At 44.1% G+C, this 25373-nt stretch overlaps 1 protein-coding gene across 1 annotated transcript in view; it reads right to left on the bottom strand.

The window, feature by feature from the left end:
* The window catches only part of WDR36 (WD repeat domain 36), a 443575-nt gene that overhangs the window by 230240 nt on the left and 187962 nt on the right, over nt 1-25373 (bottom strand). The window contains exon 13 of the mRNA XM_086963545.1: nt 6020-6174. Coding sequence (XP_086819671.1) covers nt 6020-6174 — 155 coding nt within the window. The remainder of the gene's footprint in view (nt 1-6019; nt 6175-25373) is intronic.

Raw genomic sequence — 25373 nt, 5'->3', positions numbered from 1 at the left:
AGGAGAACGGGCGGTAAAACTTAGTAAGAATAGGTGGTGTGCCCACCTTTACCAACTCAACCCCTCAGGTGGAGGAGGAGATGTAAATCACATTTTTCAGTGCCCATCCTCTTGAAGTATGTCTCCAATCGGGGCTAGGGCTATGCCTCTCTCCCACAGAAGGGTGGCATATTAATGGGTGTCCCTACCTTCTACTCTCCTATAACGTTTCTAAATCTAGTATTTAGGTGGCTCCCCCAGACCGTAAAACTAGTTCCTGCCAACCTAAGAAGAAAAAGGACGAAGAAGATATCTTGCAGAGAAGACTGTCAAAACCCACTGACTTGGCACTAGCCCTACCGGCCTATCTGCAGCTTCATAGGCCCTGCGAAAAGAAAGCCTGCCAGCGACCTCCACAACCCCTGGGAGGACTGCCTGCCTTTGAGAAAGACCTGAACTCCCGAGGACAGGGGCTCTGTCCATAAGAAACCAACCCAAAGGACTCTGGTGCCCTCTGTATCGACAATCCCTGACCACTATGCACCAGACGCCTCCGGCCTCTGTCCAGTTGGCCCATCGAACAGAAAAGAACTGAATTCAAGTCCAGAGTTGACTGACCCCTCCTGGACTTCACGACAACGCCTGCAGTGTAAATCCAAAGGCTCCCCCTGACCGGGACAGACTCCAGTAAGAGAAACCAGACGTCAAAGGACACCCAAAACCCCTAGGCCTTGAGGAGCTCAATTTACTGTGTCCCTATGACCTACAGCATCCAAACCTAACTCTGCTGTCACTGGTGACCTCGTGCAGCCTCCAGTTCGACGCCTGCAGTCTGTTTTCGAATCCAAGTATCTCCATTACATTTGCATTCGGCACCTAACACATTGTTTGCACCCTGCACCCAGCCAATCCTATGCCGCTGGCGGTGTACGTTTGGTGCTGCCTTGTGACTACCCCTGTGCTTGTTTTAATTTCCGAAACTTGAACCCAGCAGTCACTTTACTTACCTGCAAGCAGTGTGTCTTCAAGCACCCCCAGTCTCCTTTTATGTAATATTGGGACTAATCTTTAACGTGGACCTCTGCACACGGCCAACCCCGGTGCTGCTGGTTGTGCAGTGTCTCTGCCTACCTGAATTTTGCCCACTGCTGTAGTGAAAGAGGCGCTCTTGTGGTATGGCACCCTATGATGATCTTCAACTACCACCATTTTAACTGACTTTAGAGTGTTATTTTACCCTAGTCTGGATTTATGGGACGGTCCTGCATATGCCTGGTTCTCTCCTCTCTTATAATATTATTGTCTTTTAGTGAGAGCTGTCAAGGAGTAGAACAGTACATTTATAAGTACTTACTATTGGCTTTGACATGGCTTCATGTCATCTTGTTTTCTGACTTTGCCTTGCTGCAGTTTTCCTGCATGCACAGTAGTGCTTGCAAGTGGTTTGGGTTATGAGAATTATGCTTACTATTGGCTTTGACATGGCCTATGTCATCTTGTTTTCTAACTTTACCTTGCTTCTGCGTGCACAGCAGTGCTTGAATTATAAGTGCTTACTATTGGCTTGGATATGGCCTCATGTCTGACTTTGCATTGCTCCTGCGTACACAGCAGTGCTTGCTATTCATATTCAAGGTCTTTCTGCTCCTCACTTATTTTTCGCACCTCACCGACCAGAGTGAACTGGATATTATCTGTAGAATGTGCAACTCTGCCTCCAAGTTTTGGCCTTAACACAGACTGGTACAGCCAGCTCGTTTATTTCCAAGGTGAAGGGGGCGAGGTTTTCTAGAAACTTCGTCTCACGTTTAGTAATGATATTTAAGCTGGGAACCTTTGAGGGCCAGGTGGAAGCTCACCATAGAATAGACGTATTGCTGTTGAAGGGACAGAACTGGAGTCCTGATTGAACTCCTTCCTGGGCTGTTGACGGGCTTACCCCAGCTTGAGTGGGCACGGATGATGCAAATTCAATCTGTGAGGTGTTCCTAACCATTCTCTCTTGTATATATTTTCTACTCTTTGCTACCTGTACATACTTCATTTTATTCTAATTGTTCATTGTAGTTAATTGATACTTGGGAATCTGCATTTACTGATATATATTGTCCTACCGTTCTAAAATGTTGCATTAATAAACTTGTGTGTGTTGTTTTAAATGCACCTGGATTCGTTTTTCTTGCCTTGCCTAAAGGGAGTGTTGTGTCCTTTCCTTGTCTTGAGGAAGTGTGGTTCAAAGTGTATTTAAAGGTGCAGCTGTATATTTGCCTCCAAAGTGGGAGTGCAGGTTTTGGGTGTGGCTTATTGGTGAGAAGTCACATTCATTACACCTACTGACCCTGAAACCCGAAAACTGGAACTGTAAGTTGGATACTTACCTGCAAAACTGCATTATTGTTTTCCTCCATAGATAAAAATAGCAAAGACTGAAAATTGCACTAAGTGTCTACTTTGGAAACTGAAAAGAATTTTCTATTTTAAAACGTACTTACCTTTTTTGCGAAGACCTTGGTCTTGAAATAAATACTGAGCAAAGCTTATTTTTATAAAATAGGTATGGATCTACTTTTTGAGCTGTGTGTCATTTATTGGTCATTGTGTGTACAACAAATGTCTTACACTCCTCTATGTTAGCCTAAGGCTGCTCGCCCATACTACCAGAAATAGAGCACTTTCAGTTTGCATTGAGCTGTGTACACTTCTGGGGTAATCTCTGAACTCTGTGCACAGTATAAGGCTTATTGAGAGATTTAACAAGACCCTGAAAGTTATGATTATTGGCCTGCCTGAGCCCATAAGGCAAAAGTGGGACATCATCTTACCACGCCTACTCTTTGCCTACAGGGAGGTATCAAAGAAGGGAGTAAGATTGAGCCCATTTGAAGTCCTCCATGGACCTCTCAGTTTGGTTAAGGAGGGGTGGAAGCAAGCTACCAAGATACTAATCTCCTAAGGATGTGCCCTAGCCTCATGGTGGCCAGAAGGAATCAGATGAAGAAGTTTTGGAAAAAAGGTTTCTGAGAATTTAGAAGCCAGCCAGGTCATGAAACCACAGCGTTGCAGTTTGTCTGGCCAGAAAGTGTGGGTAAGGGAGCCAATAGAGCCCAGGACCCTCCAACACTGCGGGACAGGTCCCTAAGAGGTGAAGGACAGAAAGGGGGAGTCCACCTACTTGGGGACCTCAAGACCCCTAAAAGTCCCTTATTGTTATACCATTTGAATCACCTCAAACCCTACTACTACTAGGGGTCTGAGGTCATTGTACTGCTGGTGAAAGATCATGGAGTGGAGGAAAGTTAACCTCTCCCTGACCTCCTATCATCCATAGGAAAAGATCTGTGAAAGATGTCAGCCTCTCTCCTACCCTGGCGCTACAACAGCAGAGGGACTATCACCTGTTACTGGGACAGTTTGATTCACTGTGTCCCCTCACTCCTGGGCTTACACACTAGTGTATCCATGATATAGAAGCTGGAGACAGCCTGCCTGTCAAAATCGAATCTACAGGCTGTTAGATAAAGTGAGGGCTACCATTAAAGAGGAAGTCTCCAAGATCTTGGAATTAAGAGTGGTTGAGCACTTGTAGAAAGCTAGCTCTGTATATACAATACCAAAATGAGGTATAGAATGCACAGAGTCCAGTGCAACCCCAAAGGTAGGCAGAAGTAAAATTAGATAGCACCTTACTCTCTATTTGAGGTAGTGGGGTCGAGTAGTAGGGCTTTATCAGAGGACAGTGTTAAGCATTTGTTGTACACAGTCAGCAAATGAATTCACACGCTCAAAGACTGAACTTCAGACAAATTGTTTTTGTATAAAAATATTCTTTTAGTTATTATATTTCTAGAACCAAGCAAGCCTGGCACATGTAAGGAATAAATACTTTACAGCAGTAAATGCTGATTGTAAAACAGTTCAATTGCAATTGTAAATGTACTATGGTTTGACTTACAGTATTGTTTCAGAGAAATGTAATCACTTGTAAATACAGTACATAGACTTGAATGGGATTTTCAGTAAAATAGCAGGTAAGTTACTTTTGGATTACTTTTCTTACTCTGTGCTGTATGCAGCTCTGGGAAATTTCCTGTAAACAGGTGAGTAAAAGCTGTTTTGTTATCTTACAATTTTCAAAGAATTTCTTTAGGTTTCAAAACTCCACACTTGGACCTTTTTTAGGAAAAAGTGTCAATGTTATCCTATGGAGGAAAACATGGTTATCGTATTTTAGGTAAGTATTCAGTAGTGGGAGTTGAGGTTCTGGGGGTAAACTCAGGGATCCCCCAGGGTCAGTGATGCACTCTTGTTACATCCTCAGTGGCACTAGCGCGGCCGGGTGCAGAGTGTTGAAGCCCAATGTTATCCAGAGGGGGGAATAGAGGGCCTCCGGTTGGTGGCTGCTGGCAAGCAGGCCACTGGGATGTGGGACGGACTTTAGCTCAGGGCAAATGGGTAAACAAATTATCCCCAAAGGGGCACCCTCAGCGGCACTAGGGCGGCCGGGTGCAGGGTAGTGTTTCGACATCAGATGCCCTGTTTCCAATGGAGAACCTCTGGTTGCAAAAGCACTGCAGGCAGGGAGACGAAGGACTTCTGGGTACGACCACCACTTTCAAAGGTAAGTTGGGAAGTTAGGGGTTGGTTAGGCACAGTTGGTTTGGGCACACAAGACCGTGGGGCGTCAGGCGAAGGGGTGCCTTTTGGGGTCGGATCTTCTTTCCAGCTCTTGGTCGTGGTTAGGGGTCCTTCTGGATTTAGACTGCAGGCATCGGCTCTCGGTTCAGGATCCCCGGGGTGACCTCCATGTGGTGTTTGCCCACTCGAGCTCGGGCCTTGGATGGTGGGTGCAGAGTGGGGCGGATTTGCGGTTACCGGCTGCTGCCAGAGGTTGCAGTTGAACAAATCCGGTGTTCATGGGAGAAGCAGTCTTTGGAAGTAATGGTAGACAGGTCCTCCGAGGTTTTTGAGGTTACTGGCTGCAGGTCACACCGGTATTTCGAAAGAGCAGGTTCGAGGGGGAGACAGGCCGGTGGGGCTGGGGCAAAGTCAGATGTCGTCTTTCTCTTGTTAGCTGCAGCACAGCTGTTCGGTCCTTCTTTTCTTCTTGTTTCTTCTCTGGATCTGAGGAAGCAAGGTTCAAGGTTGCCCCTAAATACTAGATTTAGGGGCACTACAGGTTGGTAAAAGGCAAGGACCAATGGGTCCCTTCCCTGGGGTGGGTACACCCTCTATTATGCCACCCTCCAGTGGGAGGGGGGCATGTACCTGTCCCTGGTTGGCTGAGTCCCCCCATCTTCAAGATTGCTTGGACTGAGAGTTGTGCTTCACCTCGCCTCCCCCACCTAAGGGGTGGAGTTGGCAGAGGTGGGCACATCTCTCTTCCTCACTTGTTTTTCCCGCCGGTTCTCCCGCCGAAAGTGGGGGTCAAAACCAGTGGGGACCAGGTGCTGAAAGAAGCAATTGGCCTGGGGAAGCTCACAAAGGCAGCAAGCCTTTGAAGCTTCCCCTTCGTGAATCCTGCCCACCCTGGGGGAGGAGGCTTGGCACCTCGTTCCAGGATGTGCATTGTTTCAGAACCCAGAGAGCAGCAGGCTCTCGACCCAGGGGTCTAGAAACATGTTTGGTGGTGGCAGCTGAAAGCAGCCACTCAGCCTGGACACTGGGGGTGGGTTATTTTTCAGGGTGCATCTCTAAGATGCCCTCTGTGTACATTTTTCAATAAATCTTACACTGACATCGGTGTAGGTTTAATGTGCTGAGAAGTTGGATACCGAACTCCTCAGTTTTCAGTGTAGCCATTATGGTGCTGTGGAGTTTGTAATAAAAACTCCCAGCACCATATACTCTTGCTGGACCTGTCAGCCTTGAGGCAGTCTTCCCCCAAATGTTTTGCTTTCACCCCCATTTTTGCTAAATTTGTTTTAGTTGGCCTTAGGATTCTGTGCACTTATGACTGCTAACCAGAGCTAAGGTGCTTGTGCTCTCTCCGCTAAAACACAGTACAATTAGGTTACACTGGATTGACAATTTCCAGACTTACCGCTGCATACACATTTAGTGGAATGTTTTTGTCAAATCTTTCTGGTCTAAGTTTATGCGCCCCCATAGATGTTTTCTGGTAGTTCCACGTTGTACAGGTAAGATAACCTTGATGACATGCAATGATTCCATCCCAGTCACTCTGCCTTGCAGCTTCTGCAACGTAATGAAAAATGGCGACACGATGAATATCAAATGGCAAGTTACTTAACTGTTAAACTAAGAAAATAACACAATTATTTCACACTATTTCAAATAACAAAAGAATCTGTTTCTATATACCGATTTATGAAAACATTGGCGCATCAAAAGTTACCACATTAGCTTAGTAGTGCAAAATAAATATTTAAATGTCAGCGAAATTTACATTCATGGTTAACGTAACAGAGTTAAACTCAACACAATTAAAGCACAATAAGTGGGAAAACTTTCAAACGAGTGCTGAATAAAAGACTGTAGTGCAGAAAATACACAATTTTAACTGTCAGACAAAATGTAAATGTTTGCACTGCTTGTCTTCGGCATGATTGTTTCTTTCCGAATATCACTACCATCAAACCACTCCTCCACGTAGTGTCAGCCTAAGATACCTTAATTGGGTGGTAGGCGATTTTGTAACGCAAAAGACACTGAAAGCATCAAACTATGGTTACAAAAAACAGTTGCAATATTTAGTTACAGGGTGGGCAGGTACGGGGGGGGGGGGGGTGGGGCTCTGTCAACATTGAAGGATTTTCAAAAACAGACACCAGGTAAATTGGTAGGGGGTAGTGGAAGCATTAATGGGTTCCTACATTTTAATAGTAATTATTAATGACATCCTGTTAGGTTGGCACTCATAATAATTTTTATTTTTGTTCTAAAATGCTTTATGTGCAACATGGGTGGGCTTCAATAGACAAGGAATTCTTGTCAAAAGCTAACTTGTGTTTCCCCCAATTTTTGGTTTGTCTGTTTCTTGGTTTCTGTCTTGGTTTAGTTGGTCTCTCACAATGTTTTTGGGACTCAGTGGTACTTTGTCATGATATTGTTAATCATTCTTACAAATGTGTAAATGATTAAAACATATATATTTTCATGAAATTTTCCCTAAACGTCTCTTTTATAGGTCTCTATTGTAACTACCATTGTTCATTCAAAACAAAGTTATTCTTATCTGTGTGTTTTTAGCCACAGCTCTTATTTCACACCCCTATGCATTTCGGAACGTTCTTTAAGGGGTGAGGCTTTACGTGCATTCATTTACTTATTTACTGTTAGCAGAGAATGTGTTTATGCCATGTTCCTTGACATACTCTACTTTTTAAAATGCAGAATGCTATGTGAACATCAAATTACAGCTGCAAAAAATAACAAATCCCTACAAATCCCATAGGGAATCATTGCAGTGTGTCAGCCATGCTCGTGCCTCGCCAAGGAACACCTACCTCCCCAAACACTTCAGAAAACAAGAGAATTTAAGGTGTTCTGGCTTGTACGGATGCCACCCCATTGTCACAGCTTGTATTTATCCAACAAAAAACTGAGAATATGGGGAGAATTATAGAAGACCTACCATCCAGCATTACCACACTTTCTTCTGATAACAGTTTCCCAAATGCGGAACGGGGTTATGTCATGCATGACAGGCTAAGCCCAACATCATGATAATGTACAGCAGGTGGAGATTCTGGGAAAAGATAAAGTTTAAGATGGGTGTGGATGCAGCATTTGAGCCAGGGGTCAGCCAGTACCAAGTGTACGAAGCTGGCTCTGTATATACACTATACCAAAGTAAGGTATAATGTGCACAGAGTCCAGTGGAGCCCCAAAGGCTTACAGAGGTAAAAGTAGATAACACCTTACTCTCTATTTGTAGTAGTGTCGGCGAGCATTAAGGTTTTATCAGAAGTTAGTGTTAAGCATTTATTGTACATACTCAGGCAAGAAATAAGGTCACACACTCAAAGACTGAACTCAAACCAATTTTTCGTATAAAAATATGTTTATTTAGTTGTATTTTATTTCTAGAACCAAGCAGGACTTGGTAAAGGTAAGTGGAGTTGTACTTTTCAAGACATACTGACAAGAATATGAAAGCTGGGTGAAACCGGCTTTGCTACAGGTTTATAAAAGGTTTAGAACATAATGTCAACTGTCTTTAATTACTTTGTGATTACTTTTTAGATTACTTTTAGGATTACTTTTTCTACTCAGTGTTGTATGCCTAGATATCACTCTGGGACATTTCCTAGACAAAGGTAAGTAAACCACTTAGACATTAAAACACAGTTGTGTGGGTTTCCATACAAACACAACTCAACACAGAACTTTTTCAGAGGAAAAACAGCCCCTGCAATCCTAAGGGAGAAAGGAAAATGCTACTTATCCAGTATGCATCCGTTCTTGGCATGTAGAGGTGTATATGCACATGCTTTGCATTGTCTGCCATCTAGTGTTGGGTCCGGATGTTTGCACTTTGTTTTTCCTCACACAAGTCTTTTCCAGTCACGAGGAAGGTGACTCCTTTTGGTGACAAAGCGCATGGGCATCGACTCCATTGATAGATTGTTTTCCCGCAGAGGGTGAGAATGGAGTTAGTAAGAGTAGGATAGAAATATCCATTCGTATGTATGCAAGTAAGATAGTACCGGAACAGGTACAGGTACCCAGGGAGGCGGGTGGGTGCATGTGAATCTGCAACTCTACATGCCAAGAACAGATGCATACTGGGTAAGTAGCATTTGCCGTTCGAGGCATATGAGCTGTAGATCACATGCTTTGCATAGACTATACAGCAGTTGTCACCCAAAGCAGTGGCTAACCTATAGCTGTTGCAGTTGTTTGAAAAAGTGTAAGTGGAACTGCCTGGCCTACATTAGCTTGTTGTCTGGCTAACACATCCACACAATAGTGTTTTGTACATGTGTGTGGTGTAGGCCATGATGCAGCTCTACATGTCAGATATGGGAATGTTTCCTAAGAAAGCCATGAAAGCACCTAGTTTGCAAGTAGAATGCGCTCTTGGGGGAATTAGTAAAGTCCTCTTTGCTTTTGCATAGCATGTTTAAATCCATTTGACTAGCCACCTGGCAATACCCGATTTAGAAATGGGATTGCCTTTGTGTGGTGGAGCAAAGCAACAACGAGTTGCTTAGTTTTTCTAAAAGGATCAGTCCTTTCTATGTAATAGAGTAAAGCTCGTTTAACATCTAAGGTGTGTAGAGCTCGTTCTGCTACTGAATCTGGTTGAGGAAAGAACACAGGCAACTCAACAGACTGGTTGATGTGGAAGGCAGATACTACTTTGGGTAGAAATTTAGGGTTAGTCCAAAGAACCAGTATGCTCTGGTGTATTTGTAAAAATGGTTCTTCTATGGTTAGTGCCCGAAGCTCACACACTCTCCTCAGTGATGTAATAGCAATGAGGAAAGCAACTTACCAAGTGAGAAATTGCATTTCACATTCATGCAGTGGTTCAAAGGGTGGACCCATTAGTCTGGTGAGGACAATATTAGGATTCCACACTGGGGCAGGTGAGATTCTTGGTGGAATGACATATGTCCCACCACAAAAGCCTTGATAACAGGCACTCTGAAAAGAGACAGGTGTTGTCTATTCTGAAGGTATGCAGCTATTGCATCGAGATGTAAGCGAGATGTAAGCATATAGATGTATAGGCTAGATTTGAGCGCTGCAAATAATAAAGAGCTTATAGAGCGCTCAGTAACGCCATCACGGCGTGTCCCCGCGCTAAGCTACCAGTGAACCTGCCTAGAACACCCAGCACCTATGCAGTATATAAGTGAGTTTTGAGCAGAGCCCTGAAATGCAGTAAATTACAAATGATACTTTGAACTGAAGCATCCAGCTCGGTTAATGTGGTTGTTATTGCAACACCCAAACACCCGAAGCACTACACAACCCAAAAAAAGACAAGAAGAAGACCATACAGAAAGACACCTAGTAATTAACATATCGGATACACCCTTAAGTTCAAACGAAATCAAACTACTCCAGAAAGGAACATCCTTCGTCCCAACAACAAAAACCCAACAACTAGAACTGGAGGTCAGCACTTTTAAATTCATGCAAAAATTGAGACTAAGACATTTCTTTGAGAATGTTCTGCCCTCTCAAGAAAAGGAACAGACGGATCAATTAGTGGGACTTAGACCAACAAGCACATAGCAAGCCCCCATCAGTCACAAATGCTTGGACTTGTTCGAAAACCTTATCAAAAAGGACCTTACAGAACTTAACTACAATAAGAAACTCAAACAAAATATCACCCGAAAAGATGCAGATACCTTAAGAAAGATGATGAAAGACCTGCTGCACACCTAATGGAGAGAGTACAGAAATTATGTCTCAATGGACATTTAAAAGTTCAAGTGTAGACATTTGTAGAAGAAAGAGGACGATGGGTAGTATGGTTCCTCTTTAATTATTATGGATAGCCAGCCGACACGTGTTTACAAAATATCACCCGAAAAGATGCAGATACCTTAAGAAAGATGAAGAAAGACCTGTTGCACACCTAATGGAGAGAGTACAGAAATGATGTCTCAATGGACATTTAAAAGTTCAAGTGTCCACATTTGTAGAAGAAAGAGGACGATGGGTAGTATGGTTCCTCTTTAATTGTTTGGATAGCCAGCCGACACGTGTTTCGTCGCCAAGCAGTTACAATACTTTGGCGACTCCTCAGGGCTGGGGAGGATACAAAATACAGGGTGGAATACATTGTAGTATTTTAAGGAACATTACATTGTTTTCGTAGCTACTTCTAGTGCAAGTGCAGTGTGAAAGTGAATATGGTGACAATGTGCAGCAGCATATGTGTGGAAGCATGCAACACCGTCCCCTCTTATCTCGATGGATACAGTAAAAAATGAACGCTAGTGTAGATGCAAGCAGGATAGGGATTCGCAAGTGGGTGCGATAGTGCCAGGGATTGTGGTGGTGACCAGATGGTGGATTACAAAAGAGTCTTGTCCGAGTGGCGCGAAGGGGAGGGGAGGAGTAGTGCAAGTGCACGTGTAGGGAAGTCCTTGTTATGGTGTGATATAAGGTCAGAATCGTACAACAGGTGCGGGTGGGTCGGGTATTGAAGGATCACTGCGATAGGGACAGGACCTATAGAAATATAATCGTGCGCCTCCTACCTGTAGTCGATGAGTATATAGCCACAGGTCTATAGCATTACCAAAAAAAGAAGGGAAAAAGAGAGAGGAAAGGAAAGTAAAAACTACACGGCATTGAAAGGTAAGTTAATAGAGCGAAAAAAGGAACATTCTTGCAAAAATTATTATCAAAGCGAGAAAGGTACTTTCAAGGTGAGTATTAATAAAATATGGAGCTCACCGCTGTGCCGGTGATAATTCCAACCCGGCCCCGCTCAAGACCAGGTGTAATGGGTGAAAACGTCCGGACGAGTAGTCCAGTCAGAGTCTATGCTCGATATGATTTGCGAACTATAGGAAGAAAAAAATAATAGATTCCAGGATAATGGCCCATATCAAATGCGCAGACATTGTAGAGTAGTGCTCGAATCTCCACATTTTCTGCAAAGTAAATCACTGAAATCTCACCTTGAGAGTACGGTATGTGGTGGTTCCAGTCAACTTCTGTAGCGAAATGACTGGGGAAAGTAGAAGCATCCACTTTTTCAATAGGTAAGATTTGTAAAGGCTCATCAATGGGATTCCTGGCTACAAGTCCGTTATTCCAGGAATAAAAGAAAAGAAAAACGGGGGCAAGAGCATTAGTTTACCCGTTCTGGTTGGTATCAAAAAAGGACATTAGTATATCTAACTCCCACGTAGATCAATAATGACTGCTGGGTAATACTCGCTAAAGTCCAAAACATGGTGGGTTGTTGGAGCAGTAAAGTTAAAAGAAACCGTAAAGGTCGAAATCCTAGGACATTGCATATCAATTGCTATCGTAGATCAGAAATGACCGCTGGTTAATTCTAACTTATGTGCACGACCTGATCGGTTGATGGAGTGCTAAATCAAAGAAACCCCAAAAAGGTCGAGGTCCTATTTTACGTTTCTTACCCGATTCGCGGGAAAAGGCAAGCAGGACGAGTGCTCCTGCCGTGGTTCCGGGTGCGGACACGTGATGTCGACCCGGAAGTAGTTAAATAGCCTCAATGTTGCCCGTGTTAGAAAGACTAGAACGGCAAGTGTACCGGAAGTGGGTACACTTCCTCTAATTATGAGTCGACGAGATATACAGTAAATGCCAAAGTAAAATCGTTTTGGAAACGAAAATAAAACCGTGCACTACTAAATAATATCTTTGCCATACTTGATGCATATAATATGTGAATCCACAGTAGGTGAGGTCATGCAAAGGATCTACACGGTGCTGTGATGTCAATTGTGCAATCAAAACAAACCTTAAGAAAGATCGCCAACAACAAAAACATCAAGTGCATTAAAGCAGACAAAGGTGGAGCACTAGTGATCTTAAACACAGAGATGTATGAGAGAAAGGTGATGGAACACATCTCAGATAAGGAAACCTATATGAAGCTGGAGGGCAATCCGACAGCGAGATTCAAAACCATTCTCAAATACATATTAGACAGAGCATATGATGAAGGCACAATCAAAGAGAAAACTCGCAATTTCTTACTGAAATCGAATCCCAGAAGCCCATCGCTACACATGGCTCCAAAAATACACAAATGTCTAAAGGACCCTCCCCTAAGACCGATTGTGTCTACAAGGGGAAGCCTCCATGAACCGGTAGGACAATTTCTGGACAAGTACCTCCAATCCACAGTAAAAACAATGAAAAGTTACATCAAGGACACAACTGATTTTCTGTTAAAACTAAAGGCCATTGAAATCAAGGATGATGACAACCTCCTTATGTGCACGGCGGACGTAAAGTCACTCTATACCTCCATACCCCATGCAGGGGGTATTGAAGCTATGGAATCCGCAATCCTAAACACCGACATAGACCAATCCATGCAAAAATTCCTACTGGAGCTAGTTTACTTCACCTTAACCAAAGTTATTTTGAATACAAAGATGATTGGTATCTTCAACTGTCTGGTACCTCTATGGGTAATTGCGCTGCGCCGATATATGCTAACCTCTACATGAAACAATATGAAGACACCCACATTTTCGCAAACCAGACATGGACAGCCAATACCAAACTCCTAGCTAGATACATTAACGATGTCTTTATACTTTGGAACAACACACAAGAGAAATTACAACAGGCACTTACAACCTTAAATCACATTGATGACAGAATCCAATTCACCTGGGAAATACAGAAAGAAAAGATCACATTCCTAGATGTTGAAATTACACTTATCGACAGGAACCTGGAAACAGACTTATTCAGGAAACAAACGGATCAAAACAACACTCTACATTACACCAGCTTCCATCAAGCATCACTCAAAAGCCACCTACCCTTCTCCCAAATGACAAGAGCAATAAGAATAACATCAAACGAGGACAGAGCCACCTAAATAATTGAAGAAATGGGACAAAGACTTGAAGACAAAGGTTTTCCGAAAAACCTCAGAGCAAGCAAAACGTGTATCTCAAATCTCAAGAGCTGACTTGTTAAAAAACACCATAAAACAAAAGACCACTAGACTATTAATAGTCTAAAAATATTCAACATTAAGCCCAACTTATAAAAAGATCGTCATGAAACATTGGCCAAACCTAAGCATGGAACCAGACTACAAATCCTTATTTGCACAGACACCCATATTTGCATTTTCAAGAAACAACAATTTAGGAGAATTATTGAAAAAGTGTACACCTCCACAAACTATAACAAAAGGCACCAGAGCCTGTACAAACTGCAACAACTTTAATAACGTGATAAAAGGCAACACAATACCACACCCTATGAAAGGGTTCAATATTCAATTGAAGACCTCAGCAATGTGTGATATATCTAATGTGATTTACTTATTGAAGTTCCATGCGGCAAGGGATATGTTGGAAAAACAGAAAGAAAAATAAAAGTCTGCATCAATGAGCACAAGTCAAACATTAGAATGCACAATGAAAAATCAGCTGTCGCCTTACACTTCACCAAACAAAAGCATCATGTCTCACAATTGAAATTTTTGGTTTTAGAAGTAATAAAATAAGAGGAAGGCAGAGACAATAACAAATATTTACTACGTAGAGAGAATTTTTGGATATACAGACTGAACTCCATGAAACCAAATGGATTAAATGATCGCATGGAACTTGCATGCTACCTGTAATGCTATACATCTACACTTTTCTGAAGGCCATTAGGGCCAAGAGATGGTTTCTTTGTTCTGCAGTGCCACCTGTGTTTTTTCATAATGTTTTTTATAAAGCAAGTTATAAATACTTGAAGCAAATGCATACACACTCAACTGACACCTCGTTTTTTGACGGTTTTATTTTTATTCTTATTCATCTGCTCCGGTTTTTATACATCCCCAGCATGTTCTTAACCGCAGTTTTACCCCCTCACGTGCACTGAAATAGATAACAACCGGTTGATACAAAGAATCTGCGACCACTTAGAAATGGCTGCCACACTGGGGTCTACCACGGTAGTCAGTCTTTTATATCGTGCACACACGCACAAATAAACAAACGTGAACTCCATAGAGGAGTGGAAGCTGAATGCAGACCAAACAGTAAGTCCAATGAAATGGCACTCCCTAGACGGCTGAAACAAGAGATGCAATTTGTGCAATGTCACATGTCTTATTTTTCTCATCACGTTGTCACTTATACCCACAGCCTACGAACAAGCCCAGAACGGCAACAGCAAATGTACGTCGGTTTTGCCAGTAGTCACGATCACATCTTTACTGCACCATTGATTTCACTTAATGCTCGTTTTACCGCCACATTTTTCGCCCGATTTTTTCACACCAGCTCACGCTCGATTCACCGCTTGATAATGACACACAAACAAAATAAAATGTGTACAATGTATTGAACTTTGCTTTATACACTTATGCATTGAAGCTATGTCTTTGGTATTTTGTAGATAAAGCTCCCAGAAGAAGGGCATGATAGCCCGAAATGCATTGGAGCACAATGAATGTTTATGAATAAGAAACTCATGATATAATGGATTGAGAATAATTCTGATAATACTGAAATTAAGTATGTTAATCAAATAAAAATATAACGCAACTTTCACAGAGAAATTCAAGGAATCCTTCTGATTAAAAGGAACCAAAGGAGTGCCCTAATAGGGATGCGACCAAGAATGGAAGCACAATATTGATCTATTGCAATAAATAACAAATCGCTTCCATTTAGCTGCATAGCTGCATAGCAAGCGGTTTAGTAGGCCTCTTGGCTTCTTTAATGATATTTATACAGTATAGTGGAAGATTCAGATAACCAAACTCTATGATTTCAGGTGCCAGATCGCCAGGTTGAGAGGTTTGAGATCTAGATGCTTTATCTCTCGATGGCTCTGCATGAGGAGACTGGGTGTGAGATGTAATTTTTAATAAGGAGCTACTGAGAGTTCCTACAGGGTAGTGAACCAGGGTTGAGGGGCCCATGTGGGAGCTGCCAGGATTAGTGTGAGGGATGATTGTCTGAGCTTCGGAACCACTAGTGGAATGAGTGGAAGAGGCGGAAAAGCGTAGGCAAACCTCCATGACTAGTATATCCATAAAGCATTGCCTTTGGATAATAGGTGTGGATACCTGGAGGCGAAGTTTGGGCATTTTGCGTTTTGGTGTGTGGCGAACAGACATCTGTCTGGGAAACCCCACATCTGGAATAACGGGAGGAGAACTTGAGTGGGAAGTTTTCCACTTGTGGATCTGTTGTGTTTGTCTGCTGAGCAGATCTGCAATCTGGTTGTACACTCCTGGTAGGTGTTCAGCTAGGAGTGATGAATGGCCCACTTCCAAATGGCTTGTGCAAGGTGTGACAGTTGGAGAGAGTGTGTCCTCCACCTGTTTCTGTATGTAATGCATGGCTGTCATGTTGCCGGTGCATATCAGGACAGCCTTGCCTAAAAGGTGAGTCTGGAAGGCTTTGAGAGCTAGTAAAACTGCTAAAAGCTCCCAAATGATTTATGTGAAGTTGCTTTTGCTTTTGACTCCACAATTGGAGATGAGCTCCCCAACCAAAAAGCAATGCATCCGCCGTTGGCACAGTCTGTGGAACTGGGTCTATGAAAGGCCACCCTTTGGAAAGGTTCTGTGGGTTCCACCACTGCAGAGAGCGAGGAGTGCAGCCGTCCACCAACACTAGATCTGCCAATTGACCCTGAGATTGATTCCACTGACGTGCTAAACATTCCTGAAGCGGAGGCATTTGAAGTCTTGCATAGGAAACTATCATGATGCAAGATTACAGCATTCCCAGGGGCTGGATGAATACCCGAGCTGGTAATTAGTAATCGGGCTGAACCTTGGCAATTAGAGCCTGAATATTGTGGAATCTGGCTGGATTGGGACAAGCTAGAACTTTTTGTGTATCTAGAGTGGATGCTAAGTACATTTGTGTAACGGAGGGTTGGAGATGGGATTTTAACAAATTTACTGGGAATCCCAGGTCGTGCAGTAAGTGTACTGTTCTGTGAATGTGCTGTAGATACTTTGTGAGTGGCGGAGTGAGCTAAAGAATGATGATGGATTAAACTCAGATCAGTTAACTGGGGGTGAGTGCTTGCAATGTTCAACACTCCGTCCATCATCCCGTTTGGTTTTGCTTTGTTCGCCCTAAGTTGGCAGGATATGCCTAGACGTGGGTCCCTTGCTCACTTTTGCCACTGGATTCAAGCTAGCCTGGCTGATGGCGGCTAATTAGCCAGAAACCGGTCCCAGGTGCTTGTTTCCGGTCCAGGGAAGACATGGCTTGGCAGCTCAGGCTGTACTGTTCCCATAAGGCACAGGTTCAGACTGATTTGCATATGGCAATGTCTGAACTGGGGTGGCGGAGTGAGCTAAAGAATGATGATGGATTAAACCCAGACAAGTTGACTGGGGGTGAGTGCTTGTAATGTTCAACAGTCCGTCCGTCACGCCCTTTGGTTTTGCTTAGAACTGGCTTTGATGAGCCAGTCGTCTAAGTATGGGATGATGTGAAAATGTTGTCTTTTCAGATGTGCTGCGACTACTGCCAGGAATTTGGTGAATACTATGGGAGCAGTGGAGACTCCGAATGGGAGTACTTTGAACTGATAATGTTGCGTCCCTACCACAAACCTTAAGAAACTGCGATGAGCGTGATGTATTGGAATATGAAGTATGCATCCTTTAAGTCAAGAGTAGACAGAAAGTCACCTTGCTGAAGGAGTGGGAGCACTTGTTGGAGTGTTAGCATGTGAAAATGGTCCGATTGAATAGAGAGGTTTAGGTCTCTGAGGTCTAATATAGGCCTGAGAGATTCTACCTTTTTGGGTATGAGAAAGTATAGGGAGAATACCCCGAGCCCTTGATATTGTAATGGGACGGGCTCTATAGCTCCATTTTGCAGTAGATAGTGTACTTCTTGTTTGAGAAGCTCTAGATGTTTTAGTGACATTTGGTGTGTTCATGGAGGAATGTTTGGGGGATTGTCGGTAAGCTCTAGGCAATAACCAGAGTGGATAATATCTAGGACCCATCTATCTGAAGTTATTGTATTCCATACGGGAAGAAATTGAGAGATACGTCCCCCGACAGGTGTGGGATGATCGGGGTGAAGAGAAGGCAAGTCACTGTTTGTTTGTTGCAGGGGAAGTATGGGGTGTGCTACCTTTGCCCATTCCCTAGCCATTATTGCCTTGAAATCCTCCTCTAAAGTATCCTTTGGAACAGGATGACTGATTGTTGCCCGTATAGGAAGATGAGGTATATGTGGATATATTTTTTGAACCCTCCTGTAAAAAGGAGCAGCAAAAGGAACCCCTACCAGACGGGGACTGCAAACTCCGATGGATGTTGCGAACTCCGTGTCCTTTTCCATTTTTTCTAAAGAGCTATTCACCACAGGACTAAAAAGGTGTTCTTTATCAAAGGGTAGGTTTAAAATGGAAGCCTGGACTTCAGGTTTAAACCCTGAAATCCTTAGCCAGGCGTGAAGTCTTAGAAGAACACTAGTTTTGACAGCTCGAGCTGCTGTATCAGCTGCGTCTAAAGCACATATAATGGAAGTGTTGGAAATTAGTTTTCCTTCCTGAATTAACTTGTGTGCCTTTTGTTTATGTTTGAGCAATTGTTTTAATTCGTCATAGTGAGCCCGGTTGTATCTTGCTAAGAGAGCCTGGGTGTTGGCAATACGCCAGTGATTGGCTGCCTGCGCTGCTACTCTTTTACCAGAGGAATCTTTAAGCTTGGAGGTGCATCTCCTGTTTGAGAGTTTGCTGTTTTGCGAGCGTTTGAAACAACTAGGGATTCTAAGGGAGCTTGGCCTTTAAAGTAGACAGGGTCTGTAGGGGCTTGTTTGTATATTTTATCTACCTGTGGAATTAGTATCCTTGCACGCACTGGGTCCTATCATCCGTGTGCTTAAGCATGCCATTAAACATGGGTAGTGTATGAGTTGCTGTTTGAGAAGAACTTAATGTCTCAAAAAGAAAATCCTCTTCAAGAGGCTCCTTGTGAAGCTGAACCCTGTGATATTAAAGAGCCCTGTTAATTAATTCTATGTACCCTACATTGTCGTCAGGTGGAGAGGGTTTTGTAGGGTATATATCTGGGTCAGTGTCAGTGTTAGGATCTGTATTGCAATCATCCTATGCATTGGGGCTATTGCTATTTGGTGCATCCTCATCCCATTCCCAGTCATCCTGGTGATCGGGTGACTGTGGTTGTGATGATTGTAAGAGTAATGAGTAAATTAGGGTCAAATGGGGAGGGGTGTCAAGAGGAGGAGGAGAAAAATGAGTAGCAACATTTTTCTTTTTAAGGGGAATGTGGTAAGCTTTCTGCATCTCTGGTTTCCGTTTAGCTGGCAAATTGACATGAATATGACCAGTTTTAGAGTTAATGACAAGTTCTTTTTGTTTCGGGTCCATGTTGGAAGGCGGGACGTCGAAACAAGGCTTCTTTGATTGGGGAGGAGCGGTTTTGTCTTTTGGTACTGATGTTTTCGGTGCAGAAGTTTCAGGCGCTGAGGTTTTTGGATCAGAAGATTTAAGTTTGGATATCGCAGGGATGTCAATGACGACGTGTTTGGATTTCAGCGCCAAAGATTTTGGTTCTGTGCCCGAATGGGGCCGGCTCAGTCCCGAGCCGGAAGGCTTTCGTTGGTGTTTTGGTACCGAGCCCGAAGACGGGGCGTTGGAAACATGTTCTCGTGCCGACCTTGGCCTGAAGGCAGAGGAAGGACCGGAGCCTTTTTCTTAGGCATGAGTTGGGGCAGAGGGGTATCAGCGCTCATGATAAGCTAACCCTGAGAAACATCTTCCATGTCGGAGTCGTCTTTGGACAGAGAAATGTGTTCCTCCTCTTCTTCGGCTCATTGTGCGTCAAAGATTTCGTGTTCAGAATCTTCTCCAAAGAGACTGGGAGCGGAGCCGCTTTGTTGGCACATCTTATGACGTTGAGCCTGAGGATCACGGAACGTCTTCTTTAATTGAAAAGATCGGTACCCGTCGCAGTCTTGTTCGTTGTGTTGCAGGGACAGACACAAGTTACAAACTTCGTGCAAGTTGGTGCGCGGTTACTTCACGCGACACCCAGGACAAAATTTTAACGGAGTCCGTTCCATCCACTGCAAGCTGACCCGACGCGGGTAGGCCCAATGGCCGGCCACGATTCTTCCGATCAAAGATTTCTTGAACGATACGATACGCATAGAATGGGAACGCGATAGAGAAGCAATACTGTCAAGGGTAGAGGATTGCGCACCGAGGGGAATACGAAAACGGTGTTGAACCTGACCGCAGCAATTCACGTTCGAACCCGATGGAGGAAAAAAACGATCCAACATTTAAGTTGATGCCATTGCGCACTATCACTGAAAGGAAGAGCCACCTACCTCGTGATTGGAAAATACTTCTTCAAAGAAAGACAAAGTGCAAACATTCGTACCCAACACTAGACGGCAGACTATGCAAAGCATGTGATCTACAGCTCACATGCATCGAACATGTAGTTATCGGTTTGCAGGTAAGAAATCTGTTCTGAGAGTTGAGTTTCTGGGGTTGGAACAAGGGTTCCCCCAGGGTCAGGGATGCATTCAAAGAGCACCCTCAGAGGCACTATGGCCGGCTGTCGCAGAGTGCTGAAGTACAATGTTAGCCTATGGGGCGAGGGGGACGTAGGTCGGTGGCTGCTCTCAAGCAAGCCACTGGATTGAGGGAGCAAATCTCCGAGAGTTAACTAAGAGCAAAGGGGGATCAAAGTTAGCACACAAGGTGCACCCACAGCGGCACAGGGGCGGCCAGGTGCAGGGTGCTGTTTGTCGTAGAGATCAATGGGAGATCTCCAGTCGGAACAAAGACTGTAGGCTCGGGAAGGGAGGCTTCCTGGAGGCGACCACTGGTTGGAGAGGTGAGTTAGAATGCAGGGAGATGCCTGGACACCGTCAGTTGGGCCACCTCCTGGTCTGAGGAGGCAAAGTTCAGAGTCACCCCTAAATACTAAATTTAGGGGCGTTTCAGGTAGGTACAGGTCAGGACCAATGGGTCCCTTCAATGGGGTGGGTACTCCCTCTATTATGCCACCTTTCAGTGTGAGAGGTGCATAAACCTTTCCCTGGTTGGCTGCCCCCCCCCCTCCATTTTCAAGATGGTGATGACTGAGAGGTGGGCTTTGCCTTGCCTCTTTCACCTGGAGGGTGGAGTTGGCAAAGGTGAGCACACCTCTCCTCGTATCTTGGTCTTCCTGTGGATTCTCCCTCCCAAAGTGGGGGTCCGAACCAGTGGGAGACTGTTGCTGGGAGCAGTAAAAGACAGGGTCAGCTTACAAAGGCGGCAAGCCTTTGAAGCTTCTAGTTCGTGGACCTTGACCATCCTGGGTGGGGGAGAAGGCTTTGCACCTTCAAGGCCTACAAGGCCCTTGATACCCCTGGTACCTTTTAGATGTGACTTGTAGGCCAGAGGAGTGCCAATGAGGGAGCAAAGGTACAATTTTGGGGAAAGAACACAGGCCCTGGGTACCTGATTAGCTAGAAGCCAGGGCCCACTTAAGTCAAGGAGCATCAATCATCAGGCAAAAGGTGGGGGGCAACCATGCAATAAAGGGCACTTTCCTACACCAAGGGCTCAAGATCCGTGAATCCTGCTGCACATAGCACTTTTTAATTTGTCCTTTTCAAAAGAAAAAAAAACACGATGAAGTTACTTTCTCAGGCCCCTCCAGATGAACTCACAAATCATAAGTATGATCACGATCCCCACCATGTAGGGGCCGGCAATGCAAATATGGCCTTGGATATCATTTGCAGATAAAAGGGAAAACAACTTGTCCAAAAGGCAACTTGGATACTAATCGATCCAAATGTCAACAAGCATTAGCCAAGCAAAAAGTCTGGCCTGGACAAACTCTTGCAAAACATTTTTATTTTTCACAGCAAGCATTTGCCACAAAATAAAAAGAAAACATGCTACCACCAAAACGTGCAGCCATATGATTAAATGAAAATAAGATAAACAGGAAATAATATTAATAGAACGGGGCAGTCAAAGGATAGTATTATTCTTCTTGAGGCAAAGAAAAGGTGCAATTGGCTTTGAATTACTGAACCTGAAGACATAGCATAAACACACAATGAGGTCTAGAAAAAATAAAGACAAATACTAGAAAAAACAAAAGCATTGGCAAAGGAACGGCTCACAAACCATGACACTTTTTGTTAGGCAGATGTACACATGTCATCGGGTAAAATGCTGTGACATGCCCTAAAATAACTGAAGTGGTGTGACCCTCTGCCACACGCTCTATGTGGTGGAAGAAAAATGTGGGTGACAGATGGACAGACAAATGGATAAAGAGGGGTGACCCACACACCCTCTAAGTATTTAAACATGTATGGAAAGCTTTTATTTAGATGATTTGATTATATGGGGCTGGCAAAAACAGCGAAAGAGGTCTACTGCCAGACCTAAAAAAAAGACCTTGCATACTAGTGTAAAAATTCTTAGCAGCCACAAGGTTTATATAACAAGCATTTACAATGCAATGGGCTCGGCATCATTAAAGGTAGAGGTATTGGCATTGCTCATGACATTTCTTTTTTTTTAAAATCATAAATAAATGGCATTGTCATTTACATTGCCAATAGCTTAATCGTTAAATAAATGGCATTGTCATTTACAATGCCAATAGCTACACCCCTACACAGAGCCACCCTCACACAGACAGAGCCACCCACACATAGAGCCACCTACAAAAAAAGCTATCCACACAGAGCCACACACACACACACACACACACACACACACACAGAGCCACACACACAGAGCACATTCCCTTATTGCACGTGGGGATGCCGGATATGCCCAGATACAACATTTGTTTTTGTCACAGGGAATGCATGATTGACCCCACTACTACTACTACTAAATCGGTTCTATGGTTGCAAGAAGTGACATGTAATATAGCCCGATCGGTTATGTTATAAAAGTAATCTCTTGAAAATGGCTCAGTGGGACATATTAGTTGTTGCTACCCACGAGATGCGGTAACCCACGAGATGCGGTCTCACCCATCCCTCGATTGTTGAGACACTAGACCTACGTGTGCAAGCACAACCGACAACTTGTAATGTGCCCGCATACTGCGCCACACACCGCTGACTAACCGATTCCCAAAATCCCAGTGCACAATAACGAACGGAGTCTCAGGAGGGATAAGAACCCTGCAGTTTCAACACATCAGACCCCATTACACATGCAGCGGTTACAGGCTGCAGAAGTCTCTAAGGACCTAAAACAAATCAGGAAGCAGATCACGGAGCCTTGGCATCAGATTACCTTTTCAGCGCCAAATCGGCTTTAACGATTGTCTCATCAGGGCGGATCTCACTGCCCTGTCCTGCTACCGGCAGCCACTTTGTTGCGCAATTGTCAACCCCTGCTAGCAGCCGAAGATGCGATACAAAACACACAAACACACCTCAGCCTGCGGTGTCAACACCCACCAGAGTCGCACTCTGCAGAAAAATGAATAGAAATTAAAGTGTGGGTTCAAAGACCCGGCAAGAAGTTGCAGATCGCACATCCACAGGGCTGCGTGACAGAGTGAAGTCAAACAGCCAAATGCACGGCCCTGGCGTGGTGCACACAGCGCAGAGAGCGCGCTGTCATCAGCGCTCAAGAGGTTGTATTAAAGAAGCGCTATAAAGCTGGGGCTGTAAAAGACCTGTCCAAAGGATGGGCACCACCCTGGCTGCCCCTCTCCAACCCAGGATAAATAGAAGCGAGAGCTACGTACGGTGTGCACGGCCCTCCTCGGAGCCCGTCCTTCCATGGCAGCGACTGCAGCACAGAGTGCCCTTGGCGGCGGCGCACGGTAACCAGAGCCACCTCCCAGGGCTCTCGTGGGCGGCGCAGTGCGCACAGGCCTGCCTGCCTCCTGCCTGCGGATGCAGGGCTGTCAGGAGCCCGGAGAGCACCCTGCAGGAGGCGGTCAATTACCGCCGCCGAGGGCGGGAGGCTTCCAGCGCAATAAATGTCACACGAGGACACAGGCAGCGGGGTCACAGCAGAGGCGCTTTTGGGAACGCTGCGTGCCTCCGATTCCAGCAGAGAGGGCCAAACAAGCAGACGGCGAAAGGAGAATGAAAAGAACTAGATCGAAAACTAGTATGAACAAGGAGCATACAGCAATAAAGTTTAGACGTGGCATAGTGGACCGATTCAGGCAATGGTATTCGAGTAGGTTCAACAATTGAAGCCAGTTAATATATAAAACAAGCAGTGGGAACAACAGACACCCCAAGCTCGCGCTCACAAAAACAAAATGGCTGCCTCAAACGTCCGAACATTTTCGGATTCGGGGGCGTGTTTTGGCGTTCTGAGTGACGGATGACGTCACAGGTGGAAAGAACGCCAAAAACACGCCCCCAAATCCAAAAGAGAGACGGGGCTTGATTGGAGTGATGCCCCTCTCCTCCAATTGCTGGCCTCCGTTTAGGAAGCCAGCCAATGGAGGAGAGATGGAGGAGAGAGGCGGGTTCAAGCCCCGTCTAAAAAACATTAATTCTCCGACCAAAGACTGCGCAAGTACAGCCTTTAGGTCCTCGACCTAAAAACGAAACCTGTATCTGTAAAATATGGGATGAAACTACAGGATACATCCTAGTAATGGCAATGAAGCATTCCAGCTGGTGTGAGATGTTCAAATCTCAAAGTCAGCAAATCCTGAATTCTGCACTGGCTGGGACCTACAGACACATTATAGCAGTGTGACAGGAAGTATTCTGCAACTTGCTTTTAAACATTTACAGCTAGATTAATCATTGTCCCGTTTTGCGAGTTCTTAATAGCGATTATTAAGGAATCGCTATTAAGGACTTGCAAAACGGGATTCATGTAGGAATCGCTAAATAAATTGTGATTCCTACACATTTCTTATTTGCAACTAGCAAATTGCTAATCGCAAATAAGGATGCGATTTCAAGGGTGCCAGGGGTGTCCAAAGGACACCCTATAGCACCCCTGAAATGAAAATATAGACTGATGTTGCGCACACATATGTCCTAAGGACATGTGTGTGTGTGTAACATACAACTGAGAAAAATGCACAAAAGTGCATTGTTCTCGGTTTTCGCTATTTACCGCGAAGTCAGACTTCGCGGTAAATAGCGGCCAAAAATAGCGATTTCGCAATTTTTAAATGCTTCTTGAATTGCATTTAAGGAATCTCTGATTGAGATTCCTTAAATGCAATTATTCGCAAATATGCGATTTCTAGAATTGCGATTTTTTGCATTTGGGATGATGAATCCCAAATGCAAAAATAGCGCTCGCAAAGGGCCAGATTCTCAGAATCTGGCCCTTTGCGAGCCGTTTTCGGCTTGATGAATCTGGCCGATAAGCTACAGTGCAACTTTTTACTCAAAACAAAACATAATGCAATTTTTTTGTATGCTGAACAAATAGTGTTATTGTGAGCTGCCATTACCTAACTATATAAATCAAAGTTTGATTATTTAAAGAAGTGTGATTCCATCATACCTGCCAGGATTATGCTGCAGGAGTGGTGCGAGTGTACCAATATACAAACATCTAGATACACAGTTACTGCCCAAGTACTTTCCAATGTGACACAGTAGTTCTGGAAATCCCAGGTTACACATGTAGCAACTTACTAAATGTGCACTTTAATAAAAAAAAGTTAATAAGCACTGCACAGAGTACACAGGTTATCAGATTAGGTATCACTCATGACAATTACACATAAACCTGAATCCTCAATGGAAATAAAAAAA

The sequence above is a fragment of the Lissotriton vulgaris genome, chromosome 3_1 (genome assembly GCF_964263255.1).
Source record: "Lissotriton vulgaris chromosome 3_1, aLisVul1.2, whole genome shotgun sequence".
Lineage (NCBI taxonomy): Eukaryota > Metazoa > Chordata > Amphibia > Caudata > Salamandridae > Lissotriton > Lissotriton vulgaris.
This window is presented reverse-complemented; position numbering and strand designations above follow the sequence as displayed.